Raw genomic sequence first — 24,816 nt, 5'->3', positions numbered from 1 at the left:
CAGCAAGCCCATGTTTTCCTATTTCGAGGGTGTTTTTCACAGAGGAGTAAATCAAATGAACTAGCTCTTCTCCAGGTCACTTTGGAGCGTACTCAGATATATATATTTTGTAGCATGTTGCCTGCTTTATGTCTCCATGGTCCCCACTTGGTGACCCTCAATGAGCGTGTTGTTAAGTCTGAGTTGTCTGGACAGCTGAGCCACCGAAATTAATGTGGTTGATTACAGGGTTCCAAAGACACATGCTTGTGTTAATCTGGTGGCTGAGAAGTGGTGACTCTGTCCCGTGGTGGCTTGTGTTAGGAGTCTGTGGTCCAGTTCCCCCAGCTGCCTTGGCCACCTGGGATCTTGGTCCTACAGGTCGGGAAATTTTGAGATAGGAAAACTTGCATCCTGGAAGGCACATTGCCAGCATTAGAGTTCAGGACCTGAGGCTAGGCTGGAAGCAAGGGAAGGGAGGAGGAGGAGCATACGGCAAGAAGACTGAGCTGGGCCTGGCCCCACGGAAATCTCTGAGGACTAGAGAGGCCAAAAATGGAAGAAAGTGGGAACGCATGGCAGATTCCCTCGTTTCCTGGAAAAGAGTTACCCCAGGATGGCTCTTTTTCTGTAAGATTCCTGACGCTGAGCCTGCTGGTTCATAGGATATATATGAATTGGCAGCCACAAAATCCAAAGAAAAAAAAAATTCCCCTAATTTGAGCCCTCAGGAACCTTTCAAAGGGTTCCAGGATGGGTTATTTCTCCTGCCAAAAAAATTAGGACGTTTTAGAGTTGTGAAGATCTTTCTTGGGACCAGAGGACAAAGCTTTAAGAAAACTTGAGCATTCTAATAAAAGAAGAATTATTTGATCATTTTAGCCTTAAGGAAGAAGCAAATTAGGTCTGAGTAGGCATAATAGCAGGGGGCAAGAGATTCCTTTGTGATTTTGGGTTTTGTTTGAATAGATATTAATAAAATGGGCTGGAGTGTTGAAGTTCCACGGACAAGGTTTTCTAATGCTGTTTGACAACTGCATATTCTGAGTGCCTGGATTTAAAGAAAGGTGTTAAATTTGGGGTAGGATCTTTTAAAGAGCTAACTATAAATATTAACCTCACCTTAAGAAATAACCCAATTCTCTAGCACTAAGGTACATCTCTATTTAAAGCAAAAAATATCAAGGAGGCTAAAACCCTGTGAAGGATGACCCTAGAGAAGAAAATGAAATGGGTTGAAATTCAGAAACAGATCTATGCTAATTGCAACAGTTGCAAATATTTGATTCTGCAATATGATCCATTTAATATCCTTTCCTATTGATTCCTGGTGGCTGACTGCTTTTAGAACATACTCATACGAGGACTCAGTTCTTCTCAAAAACCTTTAAAGTAGATGCTTATGATATTCAGCTATTTTTCACACAGAAATTATTTTTCAATTGGACCCCAAATAGAATGCATATGCTTTTCAATATCAGTGGATTGAAATTATTTGACTTAATATGGAATTTAGGAATGAAGAGGAGAAAGTTCTATCACTAAATGTGGAAGAGAGGAAGTTATTTCAGAAACCAGCTTGAAAGTTTTTTTTTTTTTTACAGCCTTAGAGTAGAGAATAAGACTGTATGAATAATTCATGTAGTCCTAGAAATATTAATCAAATAGTTTGGACAGTGATGTATCTTTTCATTTTGACTAATTGACTAATCTTTTTTTAAGTTCCTGGCCAACCGTGAGTTTTTTTTCTTGGTTTTCTGAATGTTTGTCTTCCCTCCCGTGGGAGATTTTTTTGCTTTTGATTAAAATTCCATGCCAAATGTTCATTTGTATTGACTATCTAGTGAGTAGGCTGGTGCTGGCAAATGAAGCAGTGTGCTCTGCCTTCTTGTCATTTTGTGAATGGATTGGGAAGGCTTTGCTAATTTGCTCTTCACTCCACTGGAGCAGATACTCAAGTATCTACTCTGTTGCAAGACTGTTTTATCTGCATAATGAGAAGAATGGTTTGGGGCAGGATTGTTTGGGAAATAGGATAATAAGGTACATTAAAAATAGAAATACTTGGCGTTGTTTGCTTTTTCCTGGTATCTTTAGAAACGGTCTTGACTGTATTGCTTTCCAGCCAAGTCCTTTTTTGGAAAGGGTGGTTAAGAGGCTGGGAGTCCATCTGCCTGATGAGATCTGCTTGAGCCTTTCCCTCGGCGCTTCTTGGGTTTCATGGCTAAACCTAGACGGTCTTGACGGTCATGGATCTGTAAAGTGCCAAGTAGGTCCTTCTGACTCAATCAGAGGGCTGCTTCCCTTCTATAAGCAAGAATATTATTCTCTCCTGAATCCCCAAGGGAAACTGCCTCCCTCCAAATGATACATACATTTCCTCCTAAAGAAAGAGTGCAAGCATGCCAGGTGCCTTTCCTGTTCCATGCGACCTGAAGCACACTGTCTGGATGCTGAGATGGCAAGGGGTGGGGGTGGCTGAACCGGCTGCAATACGGAGCCCTTTGCCTGAGACTGAAGGCATTGCTCGGTGCTCAGAATTAGATTTACGGAATGGCTCCTCTCCCAGCGCGTCCCTGCTCTCCACAATTTGGTGCTTTGTTGCTATCGAAACAGCCCCACTTAAGCCTTTGTGGCTGTGCAGGGGAGGAGGCTGTGCGGGCAGGGGTGGTAGTAGTGGTGAATGACACAGCTTTGCCAGATGACATGTAGCGGACCTCTGCATCAGCCAAGAGGAATTAAGCTTTGTCACTCCCCGCTGGGACTACCTTTCTCCTGGTATGTGCGCAAGGAATTCAGATGCTGCCGCTGCAGCCGCCAGAGCAGAGCCCTGAGTACACTTTGCCACAGAAAGCAGGGAGCAAGAATGATAGCTGTCTCGTTTAAATGCCGTTGTCAAATTCTGAGGCGACTTACTAAAGGTACCGTGATTTCCTTGTTATTCACTCAGCCAGTCTGTTGCAGGAGCCTCTAAACACAGTTTCATGGGTTTTCCTTTCAAATATGACTGCCTTTACAATTTATTGTCAGGCAACAAAGAACTCAGTGAAAGGTGTATAGGTATATAAACGTACAGGTAGCCTCGGCTTGTTTCCCTCCTTACATCCTGCTTGTGTTTGTGGCCGAAAACGTGAACCCGGCTTGTGTGATTTTTTTTCTTGGCGACTTCATTCATTGCTGAAAAGAACATGTGTTTGGGTCCGGGGCTGAAGTTATGATGGGAAACCGTCCTTTTGCATGCTGATTAACTGGTCAAGAGGAGTCAAGTGTGTGATCCTGTCCTCTCCATGATACGTGTGCTAAATGCAGCTGGCCGCTTCAGGACTCGCACAGCTGGTGAAGCCACAGAGTCGTTGTTTATTCTATTAATTTCCAGCATCTTGTGAGCTTTGTCCCAGGACAGCTTTAATTTTTTTTTACGTGTTAGAATTGCATGTTCAGAAATGTAGGTAATTTGAAATGCTTGGTCCTACGTGATATTTGAAGAAGTTTATTTGAAAGTAAAAATCATTCTTCTCTAGCTTATCATCGAGAATTACTGGCTTGAGATAGTCTCTCTTAGAACTCTAAAATATTAATTAAATGTCTCTGTAATATTGAAAATATGCTTTTCTTTGAAATCACTCTATCGATATCATCTCGTTTACTTTGCATGCATTCTATTGCAAAGTTAGGGAATGGTTGCCTTAAAAATCCTGCCTTAGGTGCGTACAGATATGTGAGTCCCCTTGCCTTATTTCCTTTAGATAAAATCTTCTTTAGAGAGAATTTATTATTCCAAAACAAAAAAAAACTCCTCACTCCGAGTGAAAGTGTGTAGCTGCAAATGCGTTTCTTTTTTAACCTGTACTATAGAGTGCTGTCAAGTAATTAATGGATGTAATTATGCTCTGGAAGTTCTGAACCTATAAATATGTTAATGGATGCTATTTCTGTCACTTTAGCTTGACATATCAGAGTTCTTCGATCACCAGCAGTGCAGCTAAAAATGCAATTAATATTTTATTTGGCAGAAGAATGAGCACAAAGCACATAGTGAGAAATAGATCTTGAGTCAATAACAGGAAAGAGAATAAATGCTAAAGCCCAACTTCCTGAATACATTTGCAAACTGTTTGAAGAGCAGGGCCAGCCCTCGAAAAGATGCTTTGAGGGAAATACAGGAAAGACTATCCATGTTAAATTAGGCTGTTACATGGGGCAGTAAATTCTGTTTTGACTTTATCCTCTGCAGTTGGTACAAATGTACAATTTCTGTTTATGAATCACTGTTAAAAGATGATCCTTATGTGATGGTTTGGACTGAGATTTTCAGGGACTCTTACTCTAAGAAGTTCTTTTCTTAGCTGATTTTAGCATTGGCTTAACTTGATGTTGAGAAGTTGGTGTTCCTCCTACATTGCAGTCATGAAACAATCAATATTTTCTGTTCATGTGTATCGGAAATTCTTTTAAAAATCCTACATACTAGGATGAGAGCGAACCCAAGCAATTTTTAGTTCTTAAATATTTTTAAACTTTTTCCAATTTTCTGAGTCCTATGGAAGCTTTGATCTCCTGCACTAAAGGAGATAGACATGTTTACTAAGATAGTTGCTAAAAATCTGGATCCATGAGGAAGGTATTGATACGTCCTTTTTTCAAAATCTTTATATCTGCTCTTTTCTATTTGGTATTTAGCTGAAGACTGCTAATTGATGACTAAAATAAAATCTCCATGTGGCATCAATTTGCCTTAATTTGGCTCCTCTGTGTTTGGCTGGATGTCCAGATGCAGGGCGGGCACGTGCCTGAGTAATGCGACACCTCCCCCACCCCACCCCCCCCCCCCCCCCCCCCCCCCCCCCGCCCTTACGGTCCTCAGAGTTCAAGTCCCACCAGTGCCACCTGTTGGTCTGAAGTGGATTCACTGAGCTCCAGAACCCCACCCCTCCCCGTGGTGCTATTTTTCTTAGACTATAATAATGAAACCGAGAAATATAGGTGATTACAACCTGAAATGCCCCTTGTTTGTTTTTACTGGCAGAGGAGTAGTATGTGGATGTGCACTTGGGTGAAGTTTCTTTTCCTGTCCCATCCCCCCACCCACACAGCTCGCACAACCTCACCCTCACCCGCTAAACCTCACCCTCACCCGCTAAACACGCGTATTTCTTTACGCTCCTTGAGGGCTGCACCTGACACACCTCGTCCAGATATTTACCCCAGTGCCCTGCACAGGCAGGCATACAGTAACTGTTAAAATGAGTTGGATTTGCCTGGTTGAAAGTGGCAGGACTTTTGAATTTTCTGTGAGCTCTTAGCCAGTGCTTCAAGTTCTTTATTAGACCCCTTGCGGCCAGAACTTTACCCAGAGCTTGGGGCTGGGGGGGGGGGGGGGGGGAATTTTACTCCTGTTACTGAAACTACCTTGCTATTTGTTTGATGTCACCCACAAGAAAGAGCGGTATGGCAATTGTAGTATCTTTTTAATTCCCTTAAGGAGAAAAGGATGCAATTAAAGGGAGACTGTTTTCTATACACACCCACATTCTTAGAATTTTACTTGTTTTTAAGGTTTCTTCATTTGTCCATCTATTGTCTACTTAACACATGTCTGTTGAGTACCCATTCTGTGTGCCAGGCACTGCCATTTTTGCACTGGAATCTGGGACTGGGACATTGTATAGGGATATCTAGGCTTTTTAAATCAATATATTTTTAACAATAAATAAATTTTTGAATTTATTTGAGAAACAATTTTAAAACATCTATAAAATGTACATTTTTTAGACAAATCCTCTGATCGCCCCACAGAGAGGCATGACCCCCAGTATTATGGAGGAACGTATTTTAGGTGAACTTACCACTTCTCAGACTTGAGAATTGAGTCCTTTTCCTTCTTAAGGCTTCAAGCAACTGTTCAATTTGTGTGCCTTACCGGCCCCCGACCAAGGCAGAACAAGAACAAGAAAATAACCTTTACGCAGAAGGCCTGTCCCTGCCATGAAGACAGGAACTTTGGGCCACTCACAGACCGACACCATCCAAAGCGTTGTTTTACATCAAATATTGAAATCTAGAGAACAGACGCTATCTTCTGCCTCTGCCCTTCCTCCCTCCCTCCACCATGAGACTGTCTGCTGGTTACCTAGCCTTGGAGCCAAAGCCAAAAATAACCTTTTCTCAGCTTCCAGCCACATCTGACAAAGGAAGTTCCGTGAGTGAGGCGAGCTGGCCTCCTGGCACCTGGCTTCTCAGCTGCTTACCTCCGAGAGGCCTGCTCTCGGCCAGAGAAGCGAGGATGTCCTCTGAGAAGGGAATATATTGCCGTGGCTTCTGTCGGCTTTGCACTCTTCCTCTTGCCTTGATTGTGTCATTTCTTCTTCCTTGAGTTTGGTTGGCCTGATGTGCAAAGACTCCTTCTCTGTATGATGACAGGGGTGCCCTGCTTCTTTCTTGGCTGCCCCTTCTTTAGTTCAGACATCTGAACTTCCATGCCCCACGGGCAATGGCACTTTCTCTTCACAAGCTTTGCTGAATCCTCAGACAATATCACCAGTAAATATTTACTAACGTTCTACAGGGACCCTGGCTCCAGTCACCTTTTGGTTTCTGTCACCATTCACTTTATCTTCCTGTCTTCTCTCTACTGGCTCAAAACTCATGTCCAAAAATCTCTGCCTGTATTTCAGTATGGATTTTCAAAATTATTCCTTACAGCTGCCTGAGCATCATTTTGTTTTCTTCTTGCCTTCTCTTCCTCTCTCTTCCCAAACACACATGTGGCCTAGAATGAACTATTCCTGCCTCTCCCATGAGCTTACCGCAGGCAGCCCTGTTGACTGCATCCCAATGGGCGATCTGAGTAGAACATTTGTAGCTGGCATCTGACTGCCCCCTCCTGTGCATTCTCTTTCTCTCTGCCTCTCTTTCTCCTTCCTGATTTCTCCTCCCATCCTCGATAGCCTTTCTTCTTTTCTGCTACCCGGGCATTCATGGGCATTCCTTTATCCTCTGACACTGAGCAGGATTAAAAGGCTTTGTTCTGATCACACCCACGTTCCCCTCCTTTCAGTCCTTTTTCCTTACACTGCCCCAATCATGGAATCATTGTGCTTGAAAGGGAAGGTCAGACATTAATCTAGGACTTGTCTCCTGAGAGGACTGAAACTCAGCCACCTTAGACAGCCAGCAATCTTATTCTTCATTCTCTCCAACAAGAACAATCTCACAATGTGTCTGATAATCTTTCAAAGGATTATTCAAGTGACCTCTGAGTCCCTTTAAACTCTTGGACGCTTAGCCAATGTTTAAAACTTTTTCTATTGAGAAATTCATTTTCTATGTGTAATCTCAGTCACCTTCAACAATACGTTTAATTTTTTTGTCTTAATGGAAGAGGAAGAATGTTTCCTATCTCCTCCCTTTGCAGCATTCTTTTAATCCAAGGGATTGTATATCTGTCATTGAGTTCAATGTCATTGTTCTGAACATGATAGCTCCTCTTCTGATAGCCTCAAACTTTCTGCTCAGGTCCCTCTGCACTTTGCCATTTGTCTGTGTCACTCTCACGGCTCCTCCAGCATTCTCCTCTAATGGCTCCTCATCTACTCTCTGATACGATTCAGAATTGATTATCATCTGGGTTGAGGATGCTCTCTCTCTGCTGGACCTCATTTTTCCTGTCTCCCCGTCCTCATTCCTTCTGCTAACCCGCACTGGCCTCCTCTGTCAGGTTCTGCCATCTGGAACAACGTGGCTGTAACTCTCCACCTCATTAATTCTCCATCCCTTTGCAATTCTCACCTGAAAACATATCCTTTCTCCTTTGCCTCCACTCTTAACTTCATGTCATGAAACCTAGTTTATTTCTTTATCATTCAGGCCTATTTTTAAAATACTTTTAAAAATGCCATGCACTTAAAAGTTGTTTCACAATAAGACTGTCTTATTTTGTTTCAGTTTGATCTATTGCTGGGGCACAGGACATATTTCTCTCACAAATAGAGATCCTACCTGAATAGGAGAATTCTGCAACCAGATCTCAGGCGGATCTTGCTTTTCTCCAAGTGCTCTGACAGTATTGACTGGGATGGACTTCTTGCTGTGCTCCTACTCCAGTGCTCTGAGGCGGTTTACATTGAACAGGGGCTTGGACCACATTACTCCTAGTAGTCTGAAGCTTTCCTTTTCTAAAACTGGCTAGACATCATAGTTGCAGGTTTATTTCTCCTCCATCCTCTGGATGGGAATCACATACTAGAAATGCTTTACCTCCTTCCAGGAGGCACCCATCCTTCTGATGGAACACTTGGCTATCCCGCATATAACCTCAAGGAGTCCATACCCTTCTGATATGATTGTGGCTGATCAGGAAGGAAAAGCTGGTTTGTTGCTGGGAAAAAGAAGACCAGTGGAGGATAGGCATTCTAATGTGTTAACTCATACACTTTGGGAAAATGGGGTCCAATGTTTCAGTTTTGCCATCACTTTTCCTAGAGTAGGAGAAGGAGATGGGAACCACACACCCGCCCACCTAGAATATTAAAGAGAAATCAACCAAGGCGGCGCACGGCCAGGCCCTCAGCACCCACATGCTGTGGGGCACACAATTCACTTGGGAGTAGGACAACTGTGCTCCTGTCCCAGCTCCTCTGTCCTCACCTGTGTGGCAGAAAAAAGAATCAGACCTCCTCATTGAATCTCAGTTTCCTCATCTAGAAATTAAAAATCACTTGTGAAAACTTTTCTATGGTTTCATGCTCATGTTTAGCTATAAGAAACTAGTTTAATTTTAATTTTCTACTGCAATCAACTTATTTGAATTTTTATCTTAGTAAGTTCACTTTATTCTGGCAGAAAACATATTTTTGGTAATTTCCCACTATTTGAGAGAAGGCAAAATATAGTATTCTGAAAATTTCTGGGAATATAAAGGAGCAGTCAATGTTTATATCCTTCTTTCTCTTTTTCTTTCATGTAGTCTCTGGCATTATTTTCCCATATACATGAGAATTATATGTTAAACTGAAAATTAATAAATCCATGCTTTATTAAATCTACAGAGGAAAATATTTTTTTGCACACTTTCTTTTGCAGTTGCTTTATTAAAGCTTCAGTACCACATGTTTCCAAGAGAAAAACCATGCGCCTGAGCTTTATTACACGTAGCTTCTTGAAGGGTCTTCCTTCACCTTTCAGATGCACGGAGACACCTTGCCCTTGGCATCACAAAAGCGATAAAAACAAAATGGCCTCATATTTCTCAGTCAATGATGACCACCTAAATTCAGACTAAGCTTCTTGAGCTATTAGAAATTGGGAAAAAGCTTCTTATTAATAATTCAAACTCGATTATTAAATAGCTGAACATAGGAAGCAAAGCACACTGATTGAAATTTGTATGAAGGAAATTTTCTACCCGATTTTCAAAACAAAGATGAATTAGGAGAAAAGGTAAAATCTGATGTCACTAAAGATATGTTGCCATTATTGTCATGGAAACGGGGAAGTTGGGGAGGGACAAGTTGATTTCCAATTTATTCTGTGTGCTTTTTAATAAGAGTTGAAGTTGTATGTGTAATACATATTTTTGTTTTACTTTTTCTTGTTAAAACTATACCATTTGTGCGTGTTAGTACACACTTGCCCCAGGATAATGTTACTATCTCTGAAGTATTGCATAGTGTGGATTACTAGAATTAACAGGATTCCCTAGTTTGTTTCGAAATTTTCACTCTAATAAATGATGACGTTGAATGTCTTTAAAGATTTTTTTCTGTTTTGAATTGTTGCCTTAGTGTATTTCCACTTTAATGTCTCCTGGCATGTATTTCCTGAGAATTGTGTTTAGGATACATATCCCACACATTTTCTTAAAGGCTTTTTTAAGCAAACAAAGGTGGCAGGAAGAAAAACAGGGAAGCAGCATATGGATGTTGGAATATCCTAAAAGCATAGCAAGGGTGATATTTCAAACAGCAGAGAGAGCAGCCTTCAGTGAGGAAGAAACAGCCATTCGGTTTTGTTATCTGGGTCATTGCTGACCTTTGAGAGAGCAGTTTCCGCAGAGTAGTGATGCCCACAGCCAGATTATAAGGCTTTTAGGCATCCCTGAAGGCCATGGTATAGACCTCTCTGCTAGGGTGGACAATGAAGGCAAGGCTCCCAGCCGGGCTGTATGCTTCAGGGACAAGGGTGGGGCCGCAGGGAACAGGGAAGGGTATTATGGGATAGGAGAGAGCTGAGCTTTTTTGTTGTTATTTAAAAGAACAACAGAGAGGTGGGACACTTTCAGATGCAAACCAGAGGGGGATAATTGCTAGATCCAGGCAGGGTGACTGGGGGCGGGGGGGGGGTGGGGGGGCGAATGGAGGGGGGGGGTGGAGGACTGAATGCAGATGGAGGATGCAGATGGACGCCAGCCTGGGCAAGCAAGAGGGACTCTCATGTCGTAGAGACAGGAAAGCATAGAAGAAGGATCTGGAGGTAGACATTAAGGAAGTCAACCTAACTTGACTTTCTTAGTAAATGAGAAGGAGATGCTAATAACTCACATTCTTATGAATTTGCTAATCCAGGGATTTCTAAGTTTGTCTCGGCACTGGAGTCACCTGGGGACCTTAAAAAAATAATGACACCTGCGTGAACCCCAGAGATTGTGATTTAAGTGACTAGGGGTATGACCTGTGCTTCGGAATTTTTAAAAAATTCCCCAGGTGATTCTACTGTATAGACGAGTTTGGGAGCCACTGACCTAACTATGTAGGCAGCTTCATAGAGACGCCATACCGGGCCTTTGGAATCAAACGTGTCTCAGCCAGAGACCAGCCTAGGCATTGTATTCACTTACTGGGAGGGGGCAATCGAGTAGATGAGTCTTCCTGTGCCTTTGAAGGCAGAGCCCATGTGAAAATGGAAATAGAGCCAAAAGAGAGACACCCAGTCCCCACTGGAGGCTCTGGTCAAGATTTTCCTCAAGTGAGCTCTGAGCTCTTCCCCAGACTTCTTCAGTTATGTTAGCCAATAAGTTTCCCCAAACCTAAGCTAATCAGAGCCAGGTTTTCTGTTGGCTACAATCAAAAGAAGCATGATATGGGTTGTAGCACATTTGAGTATATACATTTGGATAAGAGTTTTAATATATAGTTAAAAATGACAATTCTCTCAACCATTTGTGGACTCCTGAGTCACTCACATTCCGCAGAATACCAGTAGAGACTCAAGAAATCTTGGCCACCAGCCGGGTGTTGATGTGAGCACCACTGCTAATATGGGGATTCCCGGTGTATCATTTTGTTTAGTGGACCATTGAGCAAGTGCCCCATGAGCATAAACTAGGAGGAATGTCCAGATAGGGATGGAAAGGAATGTTTCATTTCCATGAGATTTTCCTGTCCTTACTATTCCAGGAGCTAAGGGCCAACTGACACCTCCCCTCCCTCCCCTCTAAACCAAGGTGACCGTTCGGAGAGCGCGGCTACAAAGCAGAGTTACACAGTGGGCTGCTTGAGATACAGGGAATGCCTGTTTCTCTGGGCATCATCAGCTCTTCTCCTTACTCCCTCTTTCCTTCTGTTACGTTTCTCCTTCCACTTCTAACTGACATGGACCTGCTTCTGGGAAAGGATTCTACCCTCACTTGTATCCTGCAGCATGTCTGACACCCCAGCCCCGGGTTGGGGGGGTAGTTGCATGCTGGAGCCACCTTGTACAGGTTTAAAAGAGCCAACGGTTAAATTTTCAAGAGTTTTGTGAGCTGGTTGTTAAACATTTCTATTATTAAGTATTATTTTATATAAACTGGCAATTAAATTATATTAAAAACAAAGATAGTAAATACTCAAAATTCATCACTTCCTAATTATTATCTTACTACATTTTATTGTCTATACTCTTGAAGTCTAGGGTACCAGTATGGTGGAAATACTGTGGAGTATGTGCTGCTGCACATCTCTTACCAATTCCGCATTCAGTGACATCACAGTGGTAGCTTGAACTTGACTATGAGATGAGTATTCATACTATGGAAATTGGCAAATGCTATAAATCAGGGCTTCCTGCTAAGCTCCAGAAAGCCAGTCAAACATTTACCAACACATGACTGAATATGTATTCATACCTATATGTTTGTAAAATACATGTATATATTCATAAAACCTGTGTAGATGTCTTTCCTTATGCTTTAAGTAGGATGGTAATTATCTGTATACAACCATCAGACTATGAATTCTTTGAAGTTAGTGTACATGCTTTACTTATCATTATAGCATTAGCACGTACAGAGTATTTGGTGCAAAGAAAATGCCAATAAATGTCTGTTGAATGGATAGTGGTAATACATAAAGATCTCCTGGGTTAGCCAATCTCACTGTTTGCTCTGGATTGGAATGTTTCAGATAGCTCTTTCTCTTTTGCCAGAGCTCTTGATTTTTGAAAATTCTTTCGGGTTTTCATATCACATGAGGAAGTGAGCCTTAGGTCTGTTGCAAAGAGCTTTAGCTTCCTCTAACCCCTGCTAATTTCCCCATTTCCCTTTTAACGAGAAGGGTGTTCCGGGCCCTCCTCCTTCCCCTCCTCTTCCCGAGGCTGCTCGGGGTGGTCTGGAGGAAGATACTGGCAGGAGGCCAGGAAGAGCACCGGGGAGCGAGAGGCTGAAGGATAAAATGTTGTTAAATTCAGCATGACAAAATTCCCGATTGAATTCATTCTGGGGAATATCTAGGACCCCACAGAGTTTCTGATTGAGTTGAGTCTTTCCCATTCTCTAAAGCTGGGTGACCTCATGCAGATCAAAAATGAATTTCACTCATTGCCTTTGTTTTCTAAATGTTTTTTTGGGAAATTTGGTTCATAAAGTGTGTAAATTCAGTTATAAAGTCCCAGAATCAAGACAGTTTTCAAGAGGGTTAATCTCTGATGATAGTTTTATGTAGATGATATTTCTTTGTTTGTTTTCAATATATGCCTCCCAAAGGCTAGGAGCTCAAGACACATTCACCAAAAACTTCCCTCAGCTACATCCCAAAGCAAGACAGTGAAAAGGACAGTTCCAAAAATGGGAGGAACGGATATCCAGAGACCAGAAACTTTTAGGAATGTCTGAAAGATGGAGAGTGGACACACCAAAGCAAGACATTGAAGTCCAGAGCAAATGCAAGAAGAGGGGAGAGGAGGGGCTCGTGTCCTGACAGCGGAGCCACAGAGAGGCTCCAAATGTGTGTTGGTTTGGGAGAGCAGGAAGAAGGGGGTAGAAAGTAAGGTGATTTTTTTGAAGGATGGCACAGTTGGGGAAGTCACCCCCTTTAATCACCCTCCATGATGGTGTTCTTCCCTAATCTAAAACTAGAAAACCAGTCTTTTAAGAAATTCCTGAATTGGCGGTGGTGATGGCCCTCAGAGTAGAGCCCTCCCCATTTTGGTGTTGAGTTGGCGAGGGCCAGTCTAACAGGCCTGCTTGCCGTGCTGTCTGTTCCCAGCTGAGGCCTTCCTGTAAAGCCTGCCAGCTCTCATGCCTACTTTCTGATGGAGGGTTGAGTTTGAAAACATCTATGTAACTCACACTCGCTCTTGTATTAAGCAACCTAGTTCTTTAGTAATAAATGTAAACTGATAACTAACTGACATTTGAGGACTAAGAACTGACCTGATGAAAGAAGAGGTGATTCAGGCACGAAAGATACACGTTAAAAAATTCTAACTTAATTCTCATTCTCAGAACATTCAAGAAGGTATTACATACATAAAACAAGACCAGCTATAATGATAAGGGGGCAAAGAGAAATATACAGAATTATTAGAATATAAAAATATGACTACTAAAATAAATACTCACTAAAAAAATGTTGACAAAGTCAAGGCAGATATTTGAAAAAGTGGGTACATGGAAGACCCATTGGAAAGACACTTCAGTCATCTAAAAGGCACTGAGAGAACAGAGGGGAAAAGGGAGAAGAAATTTTAATGGATATGATTGATGTAAATTCCTGAAACTAAAGAATGTTTTGAGATTAAAAGGGCCCATTGAGCCCTAAGCAGGATGACTAAAGGAAGACCTGAACAGATTCCCTTGAAATTCTAGGACATTATGAAAAAGAGAAGATTCTAAGGGCTTCTCAAAAGAAATAAACATAGCTTCCTACAAAGGAATGATAATCAACTTGGTGTCAGACCTTTTATCAACAGGAGATCCTAGAAAACAATTTCAATGCTTTCAAAGTTCTGATAAGATGTATTTTTAAAACTAGAACTATCAATCAAGGGTTGACATCAAATGAAGACACTTTAGGCGTGCAATGATTAAGTCAATTTATATCCAACATACCCTTTTAGAAAAAACTCCTTGAGAATATACTTAAGCAATATATATATGGAATCTAGGAAAGACAAAAGTGTAAAAGCCAAGAAGCAGTGGATCTAATTTAAGAGTGCAGTGGAAAGATATCCCAGAATGGCAGTTATGTAGTAAAGAGCAGTCAGTCCACATTAGAACAGAGATGGAGAGCCTGAAGAATAACATCTTCTGAAGAACTTGGATTTCTTATAACAATTAATAAGTTGGATAAAATTAACAATGAAGTAGAGATATAATTATTCTTTTGTCAACAGAAGAAGAAAGGCAATTAGAAACCCTAAGAGTACAAAAGCTGGACCAAAATGTAAAAATCCAAATGTGAAGCAATGTAAAATGTGTCATTTTATAGTTGTTGGAGAATGAACTTGACCTTCTACTTGGAAAATTCTCCAATGAAAAGCACAGATCTAGTAACATGGAATTGCGTCTCCTGCTTTAGGGAGCCCATCACATTATTTTATTTTGCAATGAATAGTATTTATATAATCATAATTTTATAATTGTCGTTTATTGGATTTTTCATTTTTATAGTCTATCTGTACAGAGAAAGCACAAAACTAAATTAAAATTAGAAAAGAGAATGTAAATGTTATAAATTTTTATAATATAATTATGTACCTGATAAGCTTGGAGGTTTATGGAGGAAAGAAAAATGGAGGGAAGTATAGGGCTGCTGATTCCCTCAATTTATGTAGAATATATCATAAGGTACTATGTGAAGTTGACATATTAAGAATAAAAGACTGCAATTAAAAAGACTGACACTATCAAACGTTGCCCTAGATATGGGGAAATTGAAACTTTCATACACTTCTCGTTGGAAGCACAATGTGGCACCACCACTTTTGGAAAACTGTTTGGTAGTATCTGCTGAAGCAAAACATGTACATTTCGTATGACCCAGCAGTTCCTCTCCTAGCTTTGTACCCAACAAAAATGCATGATATATGGCTCCAAAGACTTGCACAATAATGATCATTGCAGCACCGTTTATGCTAACACAACAACTCGGATCCCACTGAACAGTAGAATGGATACATATGTTATGGTGTTTAATGGCCTATTATATGTAATTAAAAAGAAAGCACTCCTCATTTTGACAATAAAATGGATGAATCTCACAAGTGTAATGTTGAGTGAAAGAAGCTGAACACACAAAAAATTGCATGACTCATTTACTAAACAGTGAAAAACACTTAAAATCAATCTGTAAGGATAGAAGTCAAGATGGTGGCGGAGCCAGGAGGGGGCCCTGCGGGAGACTGGTACTGGCCTGTCTCAGTCTGAGCTGGGATTCCATGGGTGTGTTTACTTTGTGAAAACTCACCTGGCTGTTCACTTTTGATTTGTGCACCACCTGTGTGTATGCTATATTTCAAAAAAAGTTTATTTTTACAAACCATCCTTTTAAGTACATTATTTACATTTCATGAATATAACTAATAGCAGAATTAACGGTAACTACCAAAATAGAGAGGAGGAGGAAGGAAAGAGAGGACCGTGGAAGGGAAACAGGTTTCTCTCTTTCACAGACAACGTTGACAAGTACTGTTTAAAGTTGGTAAAGGAAGAAATGGTGTCGTTTATTATGGTATTTTCAGATGTTTGGAAACTGAAACAGTAAAAAAATATTTCCTATTGAGGAATGGGAGTGAGGACGAGAAATAACGAGGAAGGAAACTTTTACTTTGTATCTTTTACTCTTCTGTACCATTAACATTAAAAAGAGAAACACAAAACAATTAAAAGTAATATTAACAATATTAATAATAACAGCTACCATTTATTTCGTGCTTCCTCTTACTGAGATGCTGAACTAGGTATTCTGTGTAGCTTATTGCAATTAAATCTTCATCCTTCATATCCTTCACCACATTTATTAGGGTGGAATTTATTAACCCAGTTATAATGATCTAAAACATCAAGATACCCAATTAATACAAAGACGTAAAGCATTATTTAGAAAGAAAAATTCTCAGCACCCTAGAATATGTTTGTTGTTATATTAAGGCACAATGGAGTTTGAGCTCCCTGGCAGTTAAGGGGGAGAAAATAAACTCTTATTGTGTTTATAAATCTCATTGCCCATTAAAAACCTGGAGAGATAATCAGTACCTGGCAACAAATTCTAGAAGGAATGTACATTATCAATGTTTATCTAATGTATGCTATAATTGTGTTATGGTAAAAAGATAGAAAAGTTATTTTAAAAACTCTTTCTCTTACTGACTTACTGTAAAAGCCAAGAGCTTGATATTATATCATAATACAGGGAAGGAATTTCTTCAGGAAATGCAGGTGGTAGAGTCTGGACATAGCGATTTCTGGAGCATTTCCCAACCTCTGTTCTTCAAAAGACCAGTTATTCTGGATTTTAATAGTTACTCCATCGAAAATGGGTTCAAGTTCAATTATCTTGGAAAATGCAGCAAACTGCAATCTCCTTTTTGTAGATTCAAAACCATATTAACATATCAAAGACCCTTAGAAGTCCAATAGGAAATAAAGCTAATTAATTTTGTTTAACTCAGTATTTTCCCAATTGATCTGATGCTGGGACCTTTCTCAAGTAATCTGCAGAAAGCAGATTTGGGGAAAGTTCGTTGATCTCAGCACAGGTTGGAGTACAGCAGGCAGGGAAGTGGGGGTTGTTAGTCGATCGTCAGACGGTAGCTTTCCAAACTCTTTGTTTCACTCTTGGCAAGAACTAGAAGGTGGATTTTCCAAGAACCGCCGCAAGTGCCAGTATTTTCTGCTATTGTTTATAAAATTAGAACCATATGATTTAGAGTTCAGAAGCTTAGAAAGCGAAGTTTGCATTGTGTGACAAGAACTTAGGAGTCTGACGAATTCTTTCCTGGACATACTCTTCCCATTTCAGGCAGAAATAAACTGCAGCCATGTCTGCAGGTGCGTTCAACTCCCTCCCCAACGTGCCCCCCAAGTGCAGAGCCGTGGGCATTTGAAATCTGTCAGATTATTTCAAGTCAATTCTATGAAACCACTAAGTTCTGTGCCACAAAGCACGAAAGAGATGATTTTAATTCATAACATTTCAAAGGCAGCTGTCACAAACTGGCCGCCCAGACTATGAAAGAGGCAGGTGACCCTCACCCACCGTCTAGTTTTGGAAACAACGGCTTCCTGAGGAGCCTGGCAGATTAAGTTCTCTACATAATATGCCCTCCCTCCAGAGCGCCAAAGGAGGAGACTTTTGGGAGGCGGTTCAGTTTTTCATTTACATATTAGAGAATGTCTGCCAAAGATTAGCATTTTATCATAAGTATATCTTATGCTAAATTCTTTATAGCGATAATTAATCGATACATCCTGATAATAAAACAATGGCATATGGTCATCTACCAGTTTGGTAGGACCTCTGGGCATAATGCCGACAGAGCTCAAAACCAGTATCAAGTTATCTTGAGAAAGGTTAACAAGAAAGGGGATGCTACACCATTTAGAATTAGAGTTTGATCTGCCTAACCAGCATTCTTAGCCACTCTGATTCTGACGGTGGTTTTATGGCCCACCCTTTGCAAAAGCATCGATAGCTTTCTCTTTAATCCATGAGTGTAGGGCTTGACTCATAGATAGCTCCTGTTTATGGAGTCGAAGGCTCAGTGGATAACGAGGGCCAGGCAGTGATCAGCAAGGCGAAACTGGCTTCTGAAGGCAAAATAGTGCATGGGGGGACCCAGGCTGACCATTTTGTTTTGTTTTGTTTTTATGAAGAAAATAAGTCATAGTTTTACACTTTGAATGAAATGTAAGGTGGTTTCCCACTTTGGAAGGAAAGCCCACCATGAAGGAATTATGCTAAAGACAGTCATGACAGTAAGAGGCCTGACAGAAAAGGCCCAGCCACAGGGCACAGGATCTTAACAATCTGGGAGGAAGAGGTATTTTACTGAGATCTCTTTCAATATTTAGGTAAGTGATAGAAATTTTTAAGAGAGGTTTTTGCTTGCTTGTTTGTTTCTCGTTTTGTTTTAATCAAATCCTAGGAAGAGGCAGGCTCGTAAACCATAAAATGTGGGGAAAGCATCATGAAGTAATTCACCCAATCAGCTAAAGAAACGTGTGCTTCTCCTCTTCCTCCTGGAGACGTAACTCGGGTGACAACGCACAGGGACCTCGGCTCTTGTCAGCCAAAAGTCGTTCCCAGAAATTTCCTAGAACCTTTCTCCCACCCCAAAGGAATATGTTACCCGGAAAAGATTTGAAGTTGAGCAGTCAATGCCCAATTTCTCCCACACTGTGTTTAACTTGTGCAGACTTTTGGTGGGAGGGTGGAGAGGGAAGAACTGGCTTCTTGACTACAGCACACAGTGAAGTGAAATGACAAAGAGCCATCAAGATTGGTAGATACTAGTCAGCCACGGGGCGAAGGAAAACCTCTCCAGAAGGACATTTGGAATGGAATAAATGTGGATCTTTCTCAGCCTGGTTCCTCATTTGAAACACAGAATGCTGAAAATGTTTTGAGTGACTATTTTCTTAATTCTTCCAAGGATGATACACAGTTAGTGTCACTGCACATACACAGGAGTATGGATATCTTAGAATATTGGGGCTTCCTTCTCTCACTGAACCCAGAGAGGGAGAGGCTGCAGTGTTCCTTATAGGAAGGAGAAGATCCTTGCTTTGTTTAAATCTTACCTGGCCCAAATTCCACTGTTCACCTGACGCACGTGGTGAAATCTTAGAATAGTTACATTAAGTGCTAAAGATTAATCTTAGGATGAATTAATCATTTTATTCAAAATTTCTTAAGGACAGAGATGGCAAGAAAAATAGGTTGGTAATTGTATAAGTAGAGGACACTGGCCATTGTAAAGGCTTGAGTTGGTACTTGAGTAATGCTTAAAGGAAAACTAAATGAGAACTCAGAAAAATATTAGTTTGGGAAAAAGAAAGTGTATGAATTATCTCATCTTTTCCATCACTTTAGTGGAATTTTAGACAATACTGAGTGTAAAATATGTCTATAGTGTCTAATATTCAAATGAAGTTTGTCAGAGATTTTAATAAAGACTATGATGAATTTTCTAGATAGGGCTGACCCCAAGTCAAATTGAAAAAGTAGTAGATGTGGTTTGTTTGGGTTTCTTTCCCACCTGCCCTGTTTTTCCAGAGTCTAACAAGAGTTTCAGTCTCACAGGCACTTGCTATCAGAACCAGTGTTTTGGTTTCGTGTGTTTTTGGAAAGAAGTAGTCTCTGCTCTGAGAAATTAACTGGTGGGGACTCTGATTGCTTCACTGCCCCAGGACTTGACCTTTCCGATGGGAATTCTCCATGAGCAAAATCTCTTCAAGACTCAGGTCTCCAGAGGCAGAAATGTAAACTCTCTGGCCGGCTGAGGTTCAGCGCAGGAAGTTCACATCAGCTGCGTGGGTTGCTTCCTACTCTTAAGGACAATTCTGCTTTCAGATTACTGTGTAGAAGCCATTTTTCCCCCAAGTGTTACTCAATTTCTATAAGGTCATAGATCTTGCATCACAGCTGGAAACTTGAGCATATTTCTGTGTTTCTAGGAGAACCACCCTATATCTGCGTATTAAGCTTTCATTTTCTTAAAAACTATAACACCCATTCCAACTTCAATTTCTTTGTGTGTTCAGGGTGTAACTAGTGATTTATATAGAGAAATGAGATGATGTATGTATGTATAATCTGTAGTATATATATTTGTATATATGTAACATATCATTTGTATGTATACATATAACATATATATGAATAGACGTATATAGATGCACAGACATGCACACACAAACCTGTTGGATGCTGTGTAAAAATGCACTTCCTTTTCCCATATCTAAACAGCCACTGCTGTAATGGGCGTGGCTATGTCTTTCTTCTCTCAGTATTCCCAGCACCTAGAAAATGCCTGGAATATATCAGGCAGTCAATAAATATAAATATATAAGTAAATAAAATTGCATTGATAATTAAACTTATAACTTAGCATTCTGTTCACACATCTCCCCTCAAAACAGAAATATGTTAGTGTGTGTTACCATATGAAGTGGTGAGCTGAAAATGGCTTATGAGAAATATATGTGAAAGTGCTTTGTAAAATTTTATATAAATATTGGGTAGTATTATCGTCCCATGAAATACAAACATTGAAAATGTTATACAACACAAGTGTTGTTTTAGTAATAGACCCTAGATTAATAATAACCAATTGATACTCGATCATTAGCTAAGGAATATGTTTTTGATTTCAAATATCAATAAAAGGGTAACTCATGGATTTAATCATTTTTATTCCTTTCCTTAAACAGCATTAAACGTTTAGCTGTGACATAGGAGCAATCTGATAAATGTTCTAATACTAAGATAGTGCCCTTCATTTGGATGTGTAGGCATATCATTATAAAAGGTGGTATGTTAGTGATGATATTGATTTCAGTATTAAATGTTTAGCGGTTATTTTATGGTACGAATAGAGATCATTTTAATAGCAGAATTAAGGTTTGAAGATATATGCAGAAAATTCTAATGAGGACACAGTATTGATTCCTTAGCCCCAAAGATGGCCAACGGTTCACCAGAGAGTGGCTGGGCTGAGGCTGGTGAATCTTAAGCAGTTTAGGCATCAACATGAGAATCATAGAAAACAATAGTTTTCCTCTCTAGAGAAGCGTGAACATTGATTTATTTTGATGGCTATCTTCGTACAACAAGCAGAGTTATTTTAATAGAAAAACAATCCTTTGTTTATTTTATGTGTAGAAGCTGTGTGTTGACTTGAGATGTATTTGGAGAGTTTGTGCTGTGTAAGACCATTTTTCTGGTCTAAAAGCAAGGTAGCACTTCTTTTTCGTTTCCACTGGAGAGAGTTTACCGGAGAATTGCACGGCAACAATTCACCAAGAGTTAACATTACCGAGCCTCTGGCGGGTATATGGGTACAAAACTGGGTCCTTCAAGAAATATATCTTTTAAATGTCCATGTTTAGAGGACTTACTGGATACGCTGTCAGAATGCACAGCCATTTGAAGGGAAAAAGAATGGTTCTCTTAGATTGAATGCAGTGTGCATTTGCAGTTCATGTTAAATTAGAGTCTATACTGAGACTGGTGCATACGTTCTTCTTTAGCAGCCTATAAAATGGACATAGTACATTAATATTCACATCCTCAAGACCGTGTGACACTGTATTACATGCATGTGGAAATGTATTGTTTTGAGGAAAATAAGACAATGTTGTTTTCGAAAAGGAGTGTCCAATGACAGCTTCATCCGTTCATTCCCAACTATTTATTGAGTACCTGCTAAGTGGGAGATGAAGCTTTGGGTGGTGGGGGTTTACACGGCAGTGAACACACACGTGGTGCCTGCGTCTGTGCAGCTTAACTCCTGATGGCATAGTCAGACAACAAACAAATGCATATTCTCAGTGTTACACAGGAAGTTAAAGTAGGATGTGGAATGAGGGGGAGGTGCTATTTGAGGTGGCATCGTCAAGACAGCCTCTCTGATGAGATGACATTGGAGCCAAGACCTGAAGACCATGTGAATATCTAGGGGAAGAGTGTTCTATCCAGAGGGAATAGCAAGTGCAAAGGCCCTGAGGTAGGAATGAGCTTGGCATGTATGGCTCACGGAGGGGACCATATTGTTAGAGCAGAGGAAGCAAAGCAAAGAGTAGGGGAGCTGCTTTTTAAATGAGGGGTTTTAAGTTGATTGCTTATCATATCCATTTGCAGTCACACCCCTGAGATGCCCCATGAAGGTGCAGATTACAAGAATACAAGACTACAAGTTGATTGACTACTGTACTTTACTTACAAGGCATTTCTTCACATTTATAAGGTCCGTTCCTAGCTGCAAAGAGAGCCCTCATCCAGATCCACAGTCAGCATAGGTTGCATTAAGTTCTCAAAAGTAATTTGCTAATTATAGTGGCAATAATCTTGTGCTTTATTTTCATTGTTCTTAGTGATTGCTTTTGTTCCTACCTCTCTAGGGTGTTTTTTTTTTTGCACTAACATGTCAATTGAATAAGCATTCTTCATCTTACATATTGTTTATTAACTATTGAAATAATTGTGTACCATTAATTTCACTAGTAAGTACATTTTAAACTGGAGAATTTGCCCTCCCAGAGGTTTTTTGGGAGGGAATTACCTTCATAGGGTGAGAGAAGACTATGAACTATTCACTTATAAAATAGCAAATATCTTTTATGTTTCCGTAAGAACCAAAATTCAAGTTAAATCCCCAAAACAAGTGACCTTTTCAAACAGTTAAGAGTAAACTTTAAAATCACCTAAAATAGAGTTTTCTGGAAGACATGATGGCCATCATGCTTTGTGTATTGTCTTTCTCTTACCCATCTGTGAAGATTTTATTAATTTTCATGGCAGTTTGATACATGCTAAATGTGGATGAAATCTTTAAAATGCAGCAAAAAGGACACCCGTTGTAGCTGGAAATAGACCAGCTCGAACTCATATACACAGGGGAGGAGGGGCTGCCACTTTTAGAATCTGCTTCTCCAACCACAGTCAGACGTCCTCAACTTTTAAGCCTGGAAAAAAATTGCTTTCTAATTAAAGGTCATTTTTCTCAATAAAAATAATCTCCTGTTGATGTAGAGGACTTGAAAGGACTTATTTCCTTTGCGTAGAAGATGGAAGGAAACTAGAATTTTCAGCCACAAGGACACCCCCTCCTAGAGACATCAAGCTTGCCCGTCCTCACCACCTTTTCTGACGCTGTGTCCTGTCCAGCTGTGAGGACTGGGCACCAGAGCGGCTCCCGGAGACAGCAGTGTTCCTCTTCTCTGGAGGGCCCCTGAGGTCTCAGAGTGACTCGTTCGGGATCACAGCATATGCTGACAGCGCGTCATCCTCCTTTCAGGAGCCCTGCTGGGGATGCATCCTTGATCGAGAAATTGGCATTAGAGAGTTGTCGTGTTTCACTTAAAGATGACAATTTGATGAGGCAGATCTAACCTTTTGATTAATTGCCTGCAACTGGCAATGCGAAAGCTAGAGTTAAAATGCACTGCTCCCGTATTTTCTTATTTAAACCAAACTCAACCTAATTTCAGTTTTTAGAAATATCATATGTGGTGATAGCAGGTTCCGCCAGAGTCACGACTGGTCCTGTTGGGTCAACCTGATAGAGAAAATAGAGATTAGGAAGGTTCCCAGATTATTAGGGAGGATTTTCTGTTGGGATGAAAACTGTGTGAGAATGAATACTAGAAAGCTAAAGAGAAAGTTCCTTTCTTAAAGTTCACATAAAATACTGCATTTTTAAAAGTACCTGAGAAGAGAGAGTTGGGCTGCAAGCTGAAATGCCAACAGGAGCCAGGCATTTAATATTTATTCAATAAATAAATAAGTGCCGTTTCCCATGACCCAGACGTCTGACCTGCACACACTGTTTGCCTGTGAGATGCCAAAGGACACAGTCTTCCCTTTTGCAAAGAAATATGTTCTCTCCAATTCTGTGTGAAACATGAGCCCTCTCAGTCCATCTCTGTTTTTTCCCTCTCTCTTAGAGGCTAGGATACCATGAAATATTTCCTACCATAAGAAAAACAACAGTGCCAGCAGTAATCCGTGGTCACTGACAATCGGCCTTTGTGTCAGAAGGGCGATGGCCAGTGGTGGAGTCACGCTGGAGACGTACAGCCTGTTTCAAGGCAGCTACCGTGCCTCATCTTGACTGTTGCCAGGCGGAAGTACAAGCCAAGCATTGTCAGATACTTCGATTTTGCAGTAAAAGCCAGGAATCTGGTTTTTTAATGAGAAATCTCCCAATTTTAAAAGGTTGATTCTATTTAAAAAAATACCTTGTTGGCTAACAAAATGTACTTATATTTCAAATTTTGCCTGTGGTTGCCAGTTTCTAAGCTGTGCATTGCATATTCTATAGCAAAAAAAAGAAAGAAAGCTGTTTATTCATTTATTCATTCCTTCAACAAACATTTATTGAGTACCACATCATGACTGGTGCTATGGAACTTTCAAGGATAAATAATACATTGCACTCAGAGAACTGAGTCTGGTGGGTGTCTCACCCTAGCCTGGAAAATAGATCCATACTCATAGTTCAATTATGCCCAGTATGTTTATAGGCTTCAAATCAACTCTCGCAGTGCAGTCTGTCACCTGACCTTCAGTAAATCTAGTTTCCTTCCAATAGGATCTATCAATAAACTCAGCCCATTTGTATCAATGTGAATACATGTTCAAAGCATAATAGTGAGAAAAAAATTAAAAACTTGCAAAAAAATATGCAGAATGATTTTATGTGAATTTCTAAGGCACACAAAACAATAGTATATGTTATAGAAGCATCCAGCTGTAGGAAAAGTGTAGAATCCTCCACAGCCGAAGGATAACGACACTTGCTTGAGAAGGGTGCTTGCCTCTGGCGGAAGAGGGAGGGAAATGAGATGGAGATGTTGATCTCTAGTTGTATCTGCAACACTTTATTTCTTCAAGAATATCTGATGCAATTTCAACAAAA

General features: G+C 40.4%; 1 protein-coding gene across 17 annotated transcripts in view; it reads left to right on the top strand.

The window, feature by feature from the left end:
• The window catches only part of GRIP1 (glutamate receptor interacting protein 1), a 597,356-nt gene that overhangs the window by 368,899 nt on the left and 203,641 nt on the right, over positions 1 to 24,816 (top strand). For 3 of the 17 annotated variants that reach the window (XM_070493991.1, XM_070493990.1, XM_070493988.1), the window contains exon 1: positions 2,632 to 2,900. The exons of 9 other annotated variants lie outside the window; for them this stretch is intronic. In XM_070493991.1, the coding sequence (XP_070350092.1) occupies positions 2,663 to 2,900 (238 nt within the window). In that variant the 5' untranslated portion in view covers positions 2,632 to 2,662. Of the gene's footprint in view, positions 1 to 2,629; positions 2,901 to 24,816 lie in introns of those variants that run through there. 5 more of the 17 variants (XM_070493987.1, XM_070493985.1, XM_070493994.1 and 2 more) reach the window with 3 other exon arrangements.

The sequence above is a fragment of the Equus asinus genome, chromosome 22 (genome assembly GCF_041296235.1).
Source record: "Equus asinus isolate D_3611 breed Donkey chromosome 22, EquAss-T2T_v2, whole genome shotgun sequence".
Lineage (NCBI taxonomy): Eukaryota > Metazoa > Chordata > Mammalia > Perissodactyla > Equidae > Equus > Equus asinus.
This window is presented reverse-complemented; position numbering and strand designations above follow the sequence as displayed.